The sequence below is a fragment of the Corvus moneduloides genome, chromosome 7 (genome assembly GCF_009650955.1).
Source record: "Corvus moneduloides isolate bCorMon1 chromosome 7, bCorMon1.pri, whole genome shotgun sequence".
NCBI lineage: Eukaryota > Metazoa > Chordata > Aves > Passeriformes > Corvidae > Corvus > Corvus moneduloides.
In genome coordinates this window covers 13,176,490-13,194,534 of record NC_045482.1, presented here as the reverse complement: position 1 = coordinate 13,194,534, position 18,045 = coordinate 13,176,490, and the positions used below count along the sequence as shown (strand labels likewise).

Sequence of the window (18,045 nt, the reverse complement as noted above, 5' to 3'; positions counted from 1 at the left end):
TTTTTCATGGAAATAAACACATTCTGCCATGGAATTTATGGCTGGCATATCTTTCTTCCCCAGGCCTGCATTGGAATGAAACAGCAAGCGGTATAGAGGAAGTACTGGCAGATGAAGAGAATACATTTCAACAGAGTAACAGCAGTAACAGTAAAAATAACAGCTACAGCAATGCAATCCAGAAAGAAATCACACTGCCTTCAAGACTAATCTATTACATCAACAGAGACTCTGAGACCCCTTACCATATCCTGGATACCAGGGCAAGGCACCAGCAGAAACATGACAAGGTAGGGTAAAAAGAGGCTCATCTGCAGAATTTTCAAAACAGTGATATATGATGTGAAACTGATGTTAATCTGTAGATATTCAAGTCCTAATGGTGATCCCTACCACTATTTTTAGGAATTAAAGGAGTACATGTAATTAAACAGGAGTGTAATTTCCCTTGTGTTAACTTAAAAAATAATTATTTTGAATTTCAGCATGGTTCAGAAACTGAACTGTAGATAAAACAAATGAGAATTAGGCAAAGTTGACTTGACTAATCAGCGTAGATTCTGATGTCTTATGGTACAACATCATCAACAAAATGTTTCTTCCAAAATAGCTCTCGACTGCAGTAGTATCTGCATGGGAGCTTCTTTGGAATCCTAAACTTGCTGCATGAGTTATTTAGCTTTTACTGTACCCTGCCCTACCTAATAAATGCAGCATTCATTTCCTGCCACTGTATGGCCAGTGAAGACCACTGTAAAGTGTTACCATTTTTTGTCAAATAGTAGTACTTGAATTCTTCATTTTTAATGACAAGGTCTAATATTCCATTTTGTATGGATGCAGCTAATAAGTTGGGTTTTTTTCCCCTGAAATTGTATGGAATTGAAAAAGCTTTGGTTTTGTGGAATAACTTTGTGAAGAATTAAACAGAAAAAAGACAAAGAAAATGGATGTGTGTATAATAAACCAAGAGGAAGACTGCAGGGAGGTGCATGGTCTAAATGATATCACTTAGTAGCCTTTAAATTTATTTCATCGTATTTTTATAAACATTTATTTAAAAAATTAATTTCTTCCTATGGGGTAAAAGGTAAGGTGAAGGTTTGACTATAAACAGATTACCATGGTATGGAAGAGACAACAAAGCAAATCAGTGTGTATAATATTACTGAAGGACTTATCTATTATGGAGTTCCTACCTATTGAATAGCATTTCTCTTGAAATTTTAGACAGTGAATTTAATACATGTTATATATGCTTATGTTGATATTGATTATGTGCCATTTCAGATGTGAAATTAATGAGAAAGCACTGAATAATCTTTGGGGGGGAAAAAAAAAGTTGAGATAGCTGTATAGTTTTGATGTTTTAATAGGAAGAAAGGTTGCTTCCTAGCTTATTGAACGTGTGTGCGCTTTTGGATGCATCTCAATACACCAATATGTTATGGTTGGCAAAGGAAAGCTTTTTGATTGTTGGAAACTGGAGCTACTTAAGAGAACACTGCATTCAGAACTAATACTCTTTCAAGTGAGACCACTCTTTCAAGTACACTTAAAACACTAGGATCTTGCTGTTCCTGTCTTTGGAAAGGGGTGTGGGAAGAAAGGGACTTACAAGTGCTTGCAGACTTGCCTTTGGGAATAATACTTCCTCCATGTTGCTTGCTATGTGGGGTTTTTTTGAAATCCATGGAGGACAATGTCCACCAATCTCTACATTTACCCAGCACTGCCCGCAAGAACGTTGCTGTTGTTGCCTATCCTTCCTATGCCCTGCCTTGTATCTACATGTTGGAGTAAGCTCTGCAGAAATCAGTGCTGACAGAATTGGTATTGATTTCCTTGGGCATGCTTGCTGCTGAGTATTGTGTAAAGTGGATCTTCTTTCTACCCACTGTGTCACTTATAACCACAGGGAATGATAATGCTGCAGTTTTTCCCACAGAAGGGTTCCTTAATCCTGGGTCTTCATGGAGAGGGACTTTATGTTGACTTCATTCTTCTGGCATGAAATTTCTGTTGTCTTATATTTATTGTTTACATCTAATTGAAGGAAAGAGTTGATTATATTCATTGTCTGGTTGGATTTTTTTATGTCTTGTTTCCAGATCATCATACCCAACACCCTCACCCCATTTTACATCTTGTGTCTTTCCTTGCATGAAGCAATTTCTTTGCCCTTTCATCTACTTTACCAATAGCTAAAATATTTGTTATTACATTATTTTGTTCTGTTTGACATTTGCTGTAATCTTCTCTGTAGAGCAATAATTGGGGGCAGGGGGAGTCTGGAAGGTGTAAAAGAAAAACAAGCCATAAACAAAACGATGCAATTGGTTGTGGAAGATACACAAGGGTTGGTTTTGACTTAGGGGGGAGATTTTTTTTGGTACTGGCTTTTATCCTTCCCCAGAATTAAAATAAATGCTGTATTGTAATAAATCCTATTTGTGAGATTTTGGTATCTCCCACACTGGTAATAAAGAGAAGTAGCTAAAATACCTTTATAATTAGGTAAAGAAAGACATCTGTATTTAGGATTTTTTTTTTTTAAATACCATGTGAAAAAAGTTAAGACAGCCTTATATATGTATAAAGTGGAAAATGTTGAGGAAAAAATTTTTTTGTTGTTGTTCTTGGAACTATACATTTTAACCTGTATTTTCGTGTCAACCTTAATATAGGATTTATAGGCATATGATGTGGGTATAGTCCCTAACTTTGATAATATTCAGTAGACTCCTTTCTGTGGAACTTCACTATAGTGGTCAGAATAATGTAATATGGCCAGTCTGTGGGATTATGCCTGAATGCCTCAGAAATGCTGAGTCACTATAAAGAGAGGGTGAGACTAGAAGAAATGGTGTGCATGTAGGAAGAAAGAGGTAAAGCTGGAGAAATGCAATTATGTAAAATTATTTAAAATACTTTTTTAAGTCATGTCCCAAAAGTAAGGGGCTGCAACCTTCTTCATGAAATGTTGGTAGAAATTAAACATTGGAGAGAAAACAGAGAATAAAAAATTTGAATAATAAGTTACTTTCTTAGCACTGATTCTCTCTATCCCCTTTTGGTGAAATGTCATCATATTGAGAAGGTGCATGTGATCAAGACCCTCTCTCACTCCTTCTTCTTGGAAAAAGCTTTTTAATCACTGTTAATATAAAGAAATGGTCACCATAGTTTTGACGAAGTGATCTATCTCCAAGGGGGACAGAGTTCTAGTATATACTCTTTTTTAGCTTTGTGCTCTAAAAAAAGCAGGTTTTAAATACTTGATGCTTGAAGACTCTAAAATCTGTATACCTGTTTCCTCATAGTCGAATTAAGGCTAGCTGGTTTTGAGTTCTTCTGAAGTTATTTTTAGTGCAAAATGCTCAAAAATGAGCATCTATTTATAAAAACACATTGAAGAAGCTCGCAGGAATCCTTAAACTTGATGAGGAGGTCTGAGTCACCTGTGTTCTGTCTTCTGCAGGTGGAGGTAGTGTTTTGAAGGAACTGATAATCTCTTTATTGAACCAGATGACTGCTTTGGTTCATTTTCGCAGGCTACATACACAAGATTTTTAGAAGCTAGCAGGTAGACTGCGTGGGGCACAGCCTGTCACAGAAGGCTAGGAGCAAGTCCTTACGGTGGCCAGCAGAGGGAAAAATCCTGCAATGAAAGGTGTGATCTGAACATAATAGGATTGCTGGAGAAACACAGCTCAGGGCAACCTTAGCAAATTTTGAGTGGAAAACAGCTCAAACTGGATGCATATGAAGGAAGACTGTATCTGCTGGACAGTTTCTGAATCATAAGTTTCAGGAGCTGTAAAGAAGCCCTGTCTTCATGCATAATTATAAGCTGCTAATGTAATTTTGGGGAGGAGAGAGGTGTTAAGAAAACCGTTTTGCAGATCCTAAAGAGGAAAAAAATTAAGGAAGAGTACTTTTGACTATGAAGATGTTCCGCCTTCCCCCAGAATGATTTATTTTGAGCTATTTTTCATGGAGTGGAACTCCAGGTGTTTCTGATCAGGTCAGCTGTTAGTCATTTATATAAAGAAAATACTCCTGCCGGGTGAATGCAATAATTTTTGCTATGTTGCCTTGCTTTAAAGGTTGTGATATAGTGCTCTCTTAGTCCTCTATGTAATTTTAGTATGCAGCATATGAAAGTTGAGCAGGAAAGCATGCTTAAGATGGAAGGAAAATGACTCTTTGCTATGAAGAGGAAGCGGTATTGAATAAAAAGTAGGTATTTTTTTTCTAAAAGACCAAAGGTTACAATTGGTAAACTCTTAAGAGGTGGCATCATGTGAATTCTTACTAAAATCCAGATAAAAATCCTATGCACTAGTTAGTCTTTTCTTTACTTGCCTGTTTTAGGCCATGTTTTCACTTTTAATCCCCATGTAATGAAAACTGGTCAAAATAATGAATGAAGTTCATGTGCCTAACATGTATTAGATTGTTGAAGAGTCTTTGTAGTATTCCAGCTGGCCTAGCCTTATTTTCTTTTTTCCTGATCTTTCTGTGGTGCAGCTTCAGTTTACACTACTTGTAAATGGAAGATTGTGTGTACTTTGTATTTTTTTTTCTATTCTATGTTGAATGTATGTTAATGCAAAAGTCTTATCTTGACTCTGTGTCTTCAGTAGTTACTAACAGGAGGATTGAAATTGGTCTTCCTGTCTTTGGTTTCTGGGAGAAGGAGATTTTCCTTATGCCAACTTCAACTAGATCTAGATCTTTGTTTCTTAGCTGAAATGTGGGTCATGTTATTTCTACAAATTTTGGAATTATTTTTTTAAAATGCATTTCTGGGTCCTTTCATGAGCTTCACACTATGACCTGTAAAAGGTTTCAGTTCCTAGGTGTTAGGTAGCACAACACTTGTACTTGTTATGCTTTGTTCTGAAATAAAAATAAATTAAGTTTATACGTTTTCTAGCATTTGTGGGAAGCTGGGTACTGCAGGAAAGTGGCCCAAGGTATGGATGCCCTACTTTATAGAGTTTTATAAAAAAACCCTCAAGAGGGTTATGGCTTTGGAGGCCAGTGCTACTATAGAAGGGTATCTAAGTATTGTCATGTTGGGAGAGAATGGTGGGTTCTGGCCCCTGGGGTTAGATGCACAACAGTAGGATTGCTTCCAGAGGCAGACCTGGGTCTTTGTTCACATGCCCACAACCTTTCTTTCAAAGAACTGTCTTCACGGCTTGGGGTTCAAGTGCATCAAAGTAACTCCTCTGCTGTTGAAGTCCAGAGACAAATCATTAACAGGGGGTTTTATGAAATGCTGTATGTTTTAAACATAAGTTTTCACATGCTGCTGGGACACTTATGTGTTCTGTTTCACTTTGAAATGCTTTACTTCCAGGGAGTAGTGGAAGGTTGTCTTGGTGGATGTGCCATGTAGTAGAAGGTAACCAAATGCTGAAAGAAGGAATGATTTCTGTATGGGGTCTGAGGATAGGCCAACAAGCTAAAAGCAGGATGAGGAACTAATACCCAGTAAGTCATGCTGATTTGTGACAAAACTTGTGCTATTATTAGAAGGAAGGTCTAGAGCAAAAAAAAAATGTTTTAATGGTGTAAAATCCATCTAAATCTGACTTACATTTCTATTTCCATAAGGGGAGTGATGAAACCCCTTGCTCAGCTTCTAAACTGAGAGAGGTAGCTTTTGGCCATTATTTTAGTCAGCGGAACTGTATGCAAAAATAGATTTCTAAAAGCAATGAGCTTGGCCTTTGGAGATTGTATCTGTATGAATATAGCAAAAGACTCATAGCTACCATCAGTCAGTTAATAATACTGTTACTTCTGTTTAAAGACTTGTGACAGAACTTAGTATTTTTGAAGGGATAACACATTATTGCATTTGGCGTAGTTTTACTATGAGGAAAGTAAAACCAATATAGTAGTTTATTTTTGGTGATGATGATTGTATCCTGAAAAATCCTGAAAATCTGAAAAAAGTGAATTATGGACAAATGATGCCCAAATGTAATAATGAAAACAATGAAACTATGCAAGTTGTGACATAGATCAGTAGAACTGAGATTCCAGTTACAGCCATTTTTATCTTGAAACTTACTGTAACCTAATGACTGATTTGCGAGAAACTGGAGTTCTTCATATATATGGATTTTTAGCTTGGAAAAAATCCTGAGAGTTACTTCTTTGCATAAGCAGCTACAGCACTCTTAGAATGTCCCTAGTATGTAGAATCTCTTATTACAATTACTACACCAGTAATCTGAGCTTCCAGAACAGGGGAAAAAGAAAAGACATTTTATTTTTTTTTTCCTAAAATTTGGGTATGGGGACAGGAAGAATTTGAAAGACTCAGACCTTTCTTCAACCCACATCTCTATACATCATCAGTAAGTCATTGCTGAAGAAAAACTTTATATAATTTTGGAGCTTTGCCATTGGAATGGATTATAGCTATCAAAGCAGGAGCCTCTGCAGAGGTTTTTCGATGATAAGCAAATATGGACAAAGGAACTTGGTCGCCTCTTTATGTAAATAAAGAATACTTAGGCAGGTGTGAGCATATGCATGTATGCAAGTCATACAAGAAGATGATGTTTAATATTTTTCCTGTGAAAATATATTCTTCAAAATATGTACTCATCTACATTATATTCTTGTTTGAATTTGTATTTCTATGCCAATGAGAAGAACACCATATTTCAGATTATACTTCAGGTGTTTTTATTACACAGTAGCTGATGAGAGAATACAGTGAAATTATAAGGTGGATAACAGAATTGCAGATACTTTTCTGAAATATTTCCTCCCATCATTGTGATACATGATGGTTGTAATGCTTAAAACACCTGGTGATAATTCACTGGTAACTTTCCATGCTACCTTATTGCAGGAAAATAATCAGTTTCAGGATTAGATATGTAGTCTCATTACCTTCAGCTGGTTTCTGGTTTACAGCTTTTGGGGGTGGTTATCTATTGTTAAACTGGCTTAAGAGAATCTGTATTTGCTGTACCAGCAGTGTATTGTATTCACCTGAATTCAAAACAGTGCTTTTGCTAAACTGCAGGGATTTAAAATCCAGTGTTCTTTTTGTAACCAATGGTTTCAGCTGAGTTTGGTGGACAACATGCCCTGCTGCAGGGCATCGAATAAGTGTCAGCTGCTTTGCAGCAATTGCTTTTGTGTACAGGCTGCATCTGTTAGTGAGTCACTCTAATAGATAGCAAGTAGTGGTTTTATAGACAGAAGTAGTTGTTTTCAGAAATAGCAATGTTGCTATCTCAAATTCTACAAGGTGAAGGGGTTTTATGATATTTCAGACCAAGAATACAAATTACTTTTAATAATTTGAAATTGCAGAAAGATAAAGAATACATGATTGATGGCTTAGAAACTTGAAGGGTAATACACAGGTATCATTGCATGGACAATAGAAAAGCTATAGCAGATCAGACTAGTCATCCATCTAGCTGTCACTAACATTGGTAGCTGATGCCTAGGGAGAGATTTCTCATAGTTCAGAATGATCTTAATGGAATAGTGCATGCTCTTGTAAATTTTGCGGATAGTTAACACTGAAGTCTTGTTTGTGGCATGTATATGAAGACACATCATTTTAGGTAAATGTTACATGTGGAGGCGATTCAAAGCAGTAGCTTGTGTAACTCTTAAGTGGAATCTTTATGGCATAAAACTAATTGCAGTCCTTTTTCTGTAACAGATTTTCATGCTTTAAAAAAAAATTAAATTAATACATGTGTGTTTTGAAAACATGAGGTTTTTGTCATGAACAGCTGCTTGGAAAGCTCCTTGTGACACTTATTCCTTGATTTCACTTTGAAAAAAAAATGGAGCTGGGGCTGAAAAGCCTCTCCTACTAGGCATGTCTTTAACCTGACATTCTCTGCTTTTTTTTTTTAATGTGTATGCTAGCAGATTCTCTCTGATCATGCCACCTGTTTGTCTTAAACTGTTTTGCTCTGCTGATTCAGAGCAGCTGTAAACTCAGTTCTGCCAGGCCAGTGTTAGCAAATTGGTGAACTGGTGAGACAACAATATACATTTACCAAAAAATAGAACAGAGAGAAAGCTTAATAATGGTTTCCTCCTATATTATTTTACATATCAGCTAGGAATATTATTTTTTTAATCCTTGTTCAGAGTCTTTGTATTTTTTTATTAAATAAAAGCAGGCTTTAGCTAAGATTGTTTAATGGCATTAAAGGTATTTAAAATGTTTTGTAAGCACATGACTTTTATTTTTTAAAAAAGAAGCTTGACAACAAAGCTGTGTGACCCTGTTGAAAGGGAAATGATAATTCTGGCAGCAAAGAATGATAAAGTAATACAGGAAATGTCACAGCTGATTTTAGTCACAAGAGCAACTTTAAAAAAAATTATATTGAAGAATTTTCTAAAAGATGAATAATTTTGCTGAGAAAGAAGATGAAAATCGGTGCTGCTTTGTGAAGTGCAAGAATGGAAGAGAAACATAAAGAGCTTATCCTTTGAGGAGAAATTTCCAAAGGAGAACAGGTTATGCTGCAAACTAGCTAGAACTTGATATATTTTCTGTGACATACCTGAAGATTAATCGTGGTGTTTAATAAAAAATAGGGATTTTTTTGTCTTTTGACTAAAGGGCTTAATCATAATATTCTGAATTTGTGTAATTATTAATACTGTATCAAATTAGTGTTTAAGTAAGCATGATTTGATTAGGACATTATCAGGAAAGATACTATGAAATTCAGATCTAATCTCTTCAACCCTGCTGGACCAGCATCTTCATAAAAAGAAATTCTTGGATCATCTCTTATCTTCTCATTTTTCTGGAAAACAGATAAGCATGTTTTAAATGTATTTGGCTACAGTTATAACAGTATAGAGAAAAATAGAGAATACAGTTTATCTGACAAGAACTGAATATCCTGAAAGTTAAACTTAACTCCCTATGCAAGACAAGCTAATGTTGTATTTGTTGTATGTTGACCAGCATCAATATTCTTAATATTGGCTTAGCTACGGTGCCAAGTACAAAGCCATTAATTGTGAAGGGATTACTTTGAAGGAGTTTTTCATAATGAATATGAGCCTTGCCATGATTTTCATATTTGAAAGTGTGTATTACAAATGCTTTAATTATTTCTGCCTTTTAAAGGGAATGGATGCAATTACTTAATTAAAAGAACAGTATACTACATTACTTATGCTTTTGTTACATAGCCATCTGTTTATGGCAAAATACAGATGTTTGTGTGAAACTTTTTTCTCTTTTTTTTTTTTTTCTTTTTGTGAGGATTGAGTGTGTATTTGAAAGCATGCTTTTCAGGTCCTATTTGCTTCCCTCTAAAAAGGAAAATCCTTTTGAATCAGAATTTGTTACAAGGGCAAAAGTTTTCATATGCCCATGAGATTCATGAAAATAAGCATGTTTTCCATAACTTTGTTTTTCAGAGTCACATTTGTTGTGTATAAAACTCAGTGAATATTTTGACAATTGTTTCTCTTTACAGGCTGTACATCTGGCCCAGGCAAGTTTCCAGATTGAGGCATTTGGCTCTAAATTCATCCTTGACCTCACATTGAATAAGTAAGTGCATGATTTGAGGTTTCTTTCATTCCTGCTCTTATCATGTTCTGGTACAAGGTTAGAGCGTGTCATATTCCAAGATCTGTTGAAAAAAGATGCTGTTATCCAAGTTTATTAATACAAAACAACATTTAGTGTTCTTTATATGAGGTAATAGTAACCCTTGCTGACACCCATAAAGTAGATGCCCTTAAAATTTTATTGTTCATGGTAAAATAAATAATGATAGATGGAGAAATTCCAGTACAGGTAGTGTTTGCACTATGTGGATTTTCTTGTGGTTTTTTTTACTAATTGATGAATTACCATGAGATGTTTTAGTTGCTTAAGTCAGTGTGTAGGAATACTGTAAATACTTGTATGAATGGCTCATCTTTACTGATCTGGAAAACATGCTATTGTCACTACGGTCATGAAGTTCTTAATGAGATGGGACTCCTAATGGTGTGGCTGCACTGAAAGGTGCAACTAGAGTCTGTTTGCCTGTAAGACAGACAATTTTACATAATTGTCAGGTCTAGAAGAACTGACGGGTAATACAGGGCAGTGGTGGTTTAGTTATTTATATCCCACATGCTTTTATATCACTGCTGAAGGTATGGAACTATGATTTTCTAAAAAATTGTAATGACCTTTTTTTGCCACTGAAGCTTAAGAATAAGGTAGAAGTATAAAATCCATACTAAATACTGGACAGGTAAAATTTTCTATAGTAATGCTCAAAAGTGCATTTTCCCCTTCTATGGCCCTTGAGACTTTCAGCATGCTTAAAAAAGGAGAAACGAATTTACAGAGACAATTACATACTAATTTTAAAGAGCATTCCTCTGGTCTTGGGGTTCATATGAGGTCTTATTTTGGTCTTAACTGTCAGGTAAGGGAAGTTTTGTTAGGTATAAAAATGCAAACTTATTAAGTCTAAGAACTTTTCAAAGCAGCAAGTTATGGCTTTATAAAATTTGCAGAACTTGTATTTGCATATTTTGCTTCTTGGCTGCTAATTATCAGATATTTTGCTGTAAAGGTGAACTGGAAACATTTTCCTTCATCCATGCATAATTTTGAAGTTAGGTTGGTCATGCATTTTCATCTTTCAAAATGTTATGTGAAGTTTTGAGTGTCTGGCAAAAGATGAATTAGTGTGAAGGCTGTGACTGTCACACAGAATTGAAGGAAAAAGAAAGCTTGAAGATAACTGGGTGTTCTCTAGGCTCTGGAGGAATTACAGTGTAGTGCAAGACTGTGTTGTTTTATGAGGGTTGGACCTATGCATAGTAATTCCAGTCGATAATCATGACATGTTTCTGAAGGGAACCTATATTTAGTGCCCTCTAAGCTACAGGGAATTTCTCCTCTTGGTCTGCTTTCCACTGCTCCTTTCTGCACATCCAGCCAATAGTGAGAGTGAGCACACATTCCCAAGATGGCACTCTGTGTAGGGTATGGCTGGTCACCCAGATAGTCACAAAGAAAAAACAGTGCCTTTACTGGCACCACATAAACCTGCTGAGAGCACTCAGGTGAGCAGGAAGAAAACAGGCTTATAAAGTTCTTCTACAGCTGATGAGACTTGAAAGTTTGCTGGTAAAATGTACATCAGCCCTCTCCTGATTCACAGGCAGGCCAACGTTCACTGATGCAAATGTTAACACAGGCTTTAAGTTCTTCCAGTATTAATGCCTAGGCTTGAGGTCTCTTATTTGGTCACTGTCTTAGGCCTTAGTCTTTCCGGATACAGGTCTCCCTATAGTTGTTGGCTGACTCTCAAGTTTTCTTGCAGATCACACCTATGCAGAATGGAGAGCAAAGCTACAAAGGGAATATTACAAGTAGGACTTAACATAGGACAGACAGCAGTGACCAGGTGCAGGGCTGTGCCAAACAAGCCAACTGTCTTGCAGCTTACACTGGTGACTCCTTTTTAGGCCACTTCCTCTCCGTTTTCTGACACTTGTTCTGTCCTGGTTTGCCTTCTCTACCCTTGGCACATCCCCTGAATGTTCCATAAGAATGATTACACATATCCACAAGTCTGGGCAGACATCCTGAGAAGTTTGTTCCTTCCTGGGAAACAAATGATGTTTACCACTTCTTATCTGTTCTAAAGTTCTGGCTGAACCTGTTCAAGACCATGCCCGACTGGCTTCTTCCAAGGCCCATCGGTCAGTGACCCAACAGAGATAATAATGAAGACCAGAACTCTTATCTCCTGTTCATTAGGACTTGGGTTTTGGTTGCATTTCCTGTCTGAGTCTCACGCTGAATGGCTATTATCCAAGTAACATCACAAACCTATGACATTCCCCATATCCGTGCAACATTACCCCTTATCCAGTCCTGCTGTTTGTCCTTGCTTATTTTTAACAACAAATGTTTCATAAAGTAAATCTACGGATTTTTTTTAATTGTGGCTGCTTTCTCAGCAATCAGGAAATGCAGTGCCAGTCACTTCAAAAAGAGAGAGGGAGCTTACTTGCTATGCACCTCTAGATGAGGAAGTTCTGCTCTTGTGACATGAATGTTCTTACTGCCTATATCTACAAGGTGCAGGGTGTTCAGATGCTTTACTGATATCCCTGCTGCTTGCCTCTATACATTAGGTTTTCTCCTAGCTTCCTTAGTGGTTTTTGACTCATAAACATTTGACTGTTTATCTGGTTCTGCTCCAGAAAATGACTTCAAAAACCTGTCCTACTTTTTGACTGGACATAATACTCTGAAACTATAAGTCATAAAACTTGTAACATAAATTGTAAATACTCATAGACAATAATCTGAAGAAGATCCATTCTTGTGTTTCAGTTATGTTTATGTGTTCAGCAAAAAGCAGCATTTTGCTATTAGGTTGGGTTACAACGAGTTTTAGTTGGCATACTGATACTGCTAATGTCTGGTCAGAAGCAAAGGCAGAACAACTGGACCAGACTTGAGCTGTTATGTGCTCTTGGCCAAAATAATCTAGTTTGTGGAATATGAAGTCAAGATCCAGGAATACCCTTGTATGATGAATATATATTGTATCGGTTGCTCTAAAGTGAGTTAATGCCACCAATACTGTATGTATTCTGTGCATTTTGGTTTTGTTCCTGTAGTTTTTTGAGTGTTCTACAAGTAATTAAAGCTGAAATCAAGGATGGTTGTTACATACAAACAGGTTCTAGTTTTTAGTTTTCTTTACCTCTGTTGGAAACCCTGGGATTGCCTACCTTCTATGTTGCAGATGCTCTTTTTTTTTTTTACAGCAAATATTGTAACTTGACAGTGAAGAAAATTGGATATTCAATTTCATTAATAACTGTTGAGATTTTTTAAGAAAAAGAGGTGGCAGTCTGATAGTTTATGGAGCATGTTACTAGAAAATTTTGTTTTGTTTTCCATCTTGCCATGGTGCAATGGCACAAACAGCTTGAAGGAAATACGAGCCACTCAAGCCCTCAAGTGTGCAGAGACAACTAACCTGTAAGATTTGTATGGAGTTTGAATGGGCAACCAACTTCACAGTTGCACAAGGTCTAAACCAGATGAAATATCTTTTGTTATCCTGAAGATGATTTTGGTAGCTTTTTCTGACAAGGGGACTCAGGGAAAAAGATCAGTTTTGAACTCCTTAGCAAGGTGGGTTACTCTGGAATTTTAGACATCTTGCCCCTTGCTACACTCAGTGGTTTGAGTGTAGTCTGTCAGTGTGATGCCAGCTATGACAATGTATAGTAATTGCCGATATGTTGATTGTGGAAATAATTTGATGCAAAAAGTAATAGTTTTTCTAATTTGTAATGGATTAAATAATGTTTTCAGTTAGTACTGTTAGTATGAAAATGGAAGATTGTAGGGCACTAGTGGGGTAACAATCCCATTTGAAAAGTTAGACTTATAATTCAGCTATGATTGTCTGCTCAAACTCAATAAATTCCCTATGCAATGAGTAACATGTAGCATTGTCATAAAACACAATTTCTATAAAAAACCTTTAAAAGTGTTCACTTATTTCAGGAAGTTCACTTTCATCCTCAAACAATACTGTTGTAGCATTATATTTGGCTAATCAATGATCCTAGTATATCTGACCAGTTTCTTATTTTATATTGATGCATTATTTACACAAACAAATGTTTGCAAAGTGCTAGCAAATTAGTTTTTAATGATCTCATTTCCAGCAACATGTAAAAGGCTTTTAACTTGCTGTTCTTCTGCTGAAAGAGAAAAGGTTTTGCAGGTAACTCTTAATGTCCTGCTTAAAGGTAGCAGGTTTTATGTTCTGGTGTAGTACTAAAACACATTAAAGAGCAGTACTACCAAAACCAGTGAATTAAAAATATCTACTTGCTGCTTTTTTAGTGAGGAGGGAAGTTGGCTATATTTTCTGGCAGATTGCAGCCATGGTCTAGTACCTGCCTCTAAACAGAGTGGTCTCCACCAGCATAAGGGGCTGAGGCCATACTGGAACCTTCACCCACTGGGACTCTGGTGGCTGAGACACATCCAAGAATAGGGAATTATTTAACTGAGCTGGACAGAAGCAGAAGGTAAAACCCTTCCTACTGATAACTTGCCTCAAAATTTAGGATTCTTGGCAAAGGGGAGAAAAAAAAATCCACCAAAATCAGTCTATATTTTTTAGCTTTTCCTCTGTTTTCTCTGTAAGAGTCCATCTTTCCAGGAAACTCTGTTTCCAGGGAAATGGATTTCTTTTCAATGAAGATATCATAGAAAAAATATTTGGCATCTTTGACATGAACTGAAAAAACCCAAACCCACTGCATTTGACCGTAACATGACTTAAAGATTTGAGACATTAAAATATGATGACTATTGTGGAAAGTCAGTTTCTTTTGTGAAGTGCAGCCAACATTACAGCAAATTTTATCTAATAGTTTGAACCTTATAATTGTGTTTATTCTTTGTGGTGTATGTTTCTGTAGGACTGAATTAACCTGAGAGTGGTTCCAGAGGAGGTTACAATGTTAGCCTAATTTAAAAACAGTAGGGCAGTAACTGAATTATTTGAGAAACTACTTGATTCTTGGGTTTTTTTTCATAATTCTTTTTTAATGAAAATGGAAAAACTAGTCACAGTGTTTCAGAAGGAAACTGAGTATGTATGATATTTTCTTAAATAAACACTTAAACATTTAGGGTATTAAATGGATCTTATAAGATACATAAGCTAAATTAAACGTGGTAATAATACTGTGAAAAGTTAAACTCTAGTGAGCTTTAAAAAATTTGTTACAAATGAAATGTAAGGAACTCAGTGTTAGGATTTTACAGCAATGTGTGTGCCCTCCTGTAAGTGCAGTCTTGAATTTCTCAGCTGTAGCTAACAGGGGTTTATTTCCAGAGCTGGAGGCAACCTGTTAAAAGTTATTATTTGTCTCAGTGGGCATTCCATGTGCAAAGTCCTAGAGGCAGATGTGAAAACCTCTCGCAAGCCTCACAATAAAGAGTTCCTTCCTTACATCTAAATCTATCATCTCTCAGTTTAAAGCCATTCCCTCTTGTCCTATCTCCATGTCCTTGTAAAAAGTACCATTTGTCAAACCACTTGCTTGTGGAGTGAAAACTTTATTCTGTGCACTCCTGATCCTGGATTTAATTAAGTGTGGATCTCTCATCCATCTGAACAGGATTTTGAATGTCTGTCAGCTGAGATGCAACCACAGCCATTGGTTTGGTGGATTGTTTGGGTCAACAAGCCTTGGGAAGACAAATACACATCTGTGACAATATGACAGTGCTGTAAAATTCTGTGTGGCAGGATGAGGATGTTGGTTGTCTCCTCCCTCCCATGTAACAGTTTCTGGTATCAAATGCAGTAGGAGGTTTGAAAGAAGGTGCTTCTCACAAAAATAATTAAAAGGTAAATTTTGTTACAGGACGCTGTACATATTAAACTATTTACACGAATTAAAGTATTGGAAGAACTTACAGAAAAGAAACCTACTGAGAGCCATTGTAAAAAATTATACTAACTCTGGCTTATGAAGTCCTGGTGTCACGGATCACTGCGTGCTGAGAAGCTTCCTGAAAGATTGCTACACGTGTAGCGGTGTTTGCCATCAGACAGCACACTAAGCAGCTGTCTGACTTGATGTATCCTTCTGTAGGTTATATTCTTACTCCCACATGTAACCCCTGTACCCTGGCAATGGTGAAGAACTCATGTCTTTCCGCTTCAGTAGGTGTTTCAGTTGATTTCTGATATGTTCCAGGTTTGTCAATAGTGAGATCTCTATGTTGAAGTGAATTCCTGGCATCTCAGATTGTTTTGTAGGCAGGCTGAAATCTTTGCATTTGGAGCTAGTATAAAGCCTGTGTACGCCTGGCATATGATTAAGTTCATCAAACAAGCCCCTAGAAGCCTCTATGACTGAATTTAACTTGATTCAATGACAGAGCTAAAGTTGCGCAGTATAGTTAGTTCAATATGGAAGCATGGATTAAGGGAACCAAAATAAACTTTGAGTTTGCTGGACTGTACCTCTGATTGTGCTACAGTCATTAATCTAATCTGAAGGTGCTCAAGTCAGCTCTCTGTAAGTATAAATAAGCTTATTCCACTCTTTCTTGGTATTAGAAATAAAATAATAATGGAAAAAACTCCACGCCCACATCTGGTTGGATTTTTCCTTCACGGAAAGAGTTGTTTTAAATAGGAGTGTTACCATTAGACACAAAGTATCAGAACATCTGGCACATTCAGGAAGTGTTTAAGAGAAGAAACAAGTTTCTCTTGTATCTAAAAAACCTTTCTTTAAACGAGAGAAGGTTTAGCAAATATGGTTACCATTGGATGAGACCATTCTGGCAAAGACTGGTGGCAGCCCTTAATCTTACACTGCAGGTTAATAAAATTCTTACTGATAAGTTTTCCAAGCTGGTGAGGAAAGAAAAGGGATGAATTGAAAGGCAATACTGAGTAAATTTGGACAGTTGTTTAAATGAAATTTTTATTTTATCAGTTGTTCTTCTAGGAAACTTCTGTCATAACAAATTGCACTGAAGTGTTTTCCATGGCATAGAACTCATCTTCTGTAATATTGCCTAGCTGTTTGTGTTTTCATATCCTTGTGCATAGCACTTTTTAAAGTGATATCATCTTCAGCATAACTGTAAATGAAAATATGGTGGAAACTGACCAACACACTGTTAATACTCTGTAGAACTCTTCACACTGCTGCCTTCAAAATGCTTGCTGAAGTAGCCAATAAAATACAGCATGTTCCATTCTCAAAGGGAGAGCTTGAGGACATAGCTTGAGAAAGGATCGTGAATTTGAAACCCTTGAACTGACTCAGGGTTTCTTGCACTGAGGGAGGCAGACTGATCCAGAAAAAAAATATGGAGAGTTTTCTGCAGCATTCTATATGAGTATTTTAAACCATTCTATTACATGCTTTCATGTCAGTCCTTTTTGGAGACCTATTCCCCATTTGAGGATCCCGTAGGTAATTTCACTTTGTATTTGTGGTTGGGTCATCCTTTACTCTGCCTCAAAGAGACAAATGAAGCAAAACCAAGCAACGATAGCAGGACCATGCAAGGAGTGATTTTTAAGTAAATGTACTGTTTACTGTAACAGAATCATTATGGTTTTAATAGCAGAAATGAGTGAGGACTTCCTTTGATTCCATAGTTATAAAAACGTTAACCTATACATTTGCATCATCAGTTGTTTCTGCTAATTACTTGTAAACGCAATTGTTTGATCCACAGTATCATGTTCTGATTTTTTAAGTTCCTTCATAATATAAGAAATAGTAGTAAAACCTTGCTCTGTTTTAAAACAATAGTGAATGTTAGCAGTATATTTATTCCTTGGAGACAGTCTTATCAGAGCAGCTTCAAAAACAACCGCCAAGTAAAGACTAATGTAAATTCATACTAGAAATTTAATAAATTCCCATAAGAACAGTGAGTTCAACAAAGCTTCTGAATATAATTGAAACTGTTAATATAAACAAGGCTGTAGATAGGCCTTGCATTAGATGACAGTGCCTTGATCATCTAACAAAATGCTGCAGCAAGGTCTCTTTGTTTTTTCCATCTTTATGTGCTACTAAACTATATCTGTCAAATGGACAGAAACATCAGATGGGTGTTCTGTTAAATAATTCAACTAAACTAGGTTGGTCAGACACTGGTACTGAGCTTGAAACATTTCAGAATAGTTAATAAATTATTGCCTGGTAATAGGTTAGTATAAAGATAATTGTAGAAGTATGCAAGAAAAGTAATTCTTGCTGTACTCTTATTTTCTGCAGGCTGTCTACTAGGTTCCTGGAAACTAATTTGCTTATTTGTATATGAGATGTCTTTTAGTCATTTCATAGCCTTTTCCTACCCAAATCAATTCTTTTCTTCAGTATAGTTAGATGCCAGCTGAGGTGAGCCAGCAGCTCTCTTCAGATCTCCTGCTAATCAAAACATCAGATGTGAAGTGTGTGCCAGAGAAGTGG

General features: G+C 36.4%; 1 protein-coding gene across 7 annotated transcripts in view; it reads left to right on the top strand.

The window, feature by feature from the left end:
* ADAM23 (ADAM metallopeptidase domain 23) overlaps positions 1 to 18,045 on the top strand; it is an 83,308-nt gene that overhangs the window by 1,198 nt on the left and 64,065 nt on the right. For all 7 annotated transcript variants that reach the window (XM_032114487.1, XM_032114492.1, XM_032114488.1 and 4 more), the window contains exons 2-3: positions 64 to 290; positions 9,510 to 9,586. In XM_032114487.1, coding sequence (XP_031970378.1) covers positions 64 to 290; positions 9,510 to 9,586 — 304 coding nt within the window. The remainder of the gene's footprint in view (positions 1 to 63; positions 291 to 9,509; positions 9,587 to 18,045) is intronic.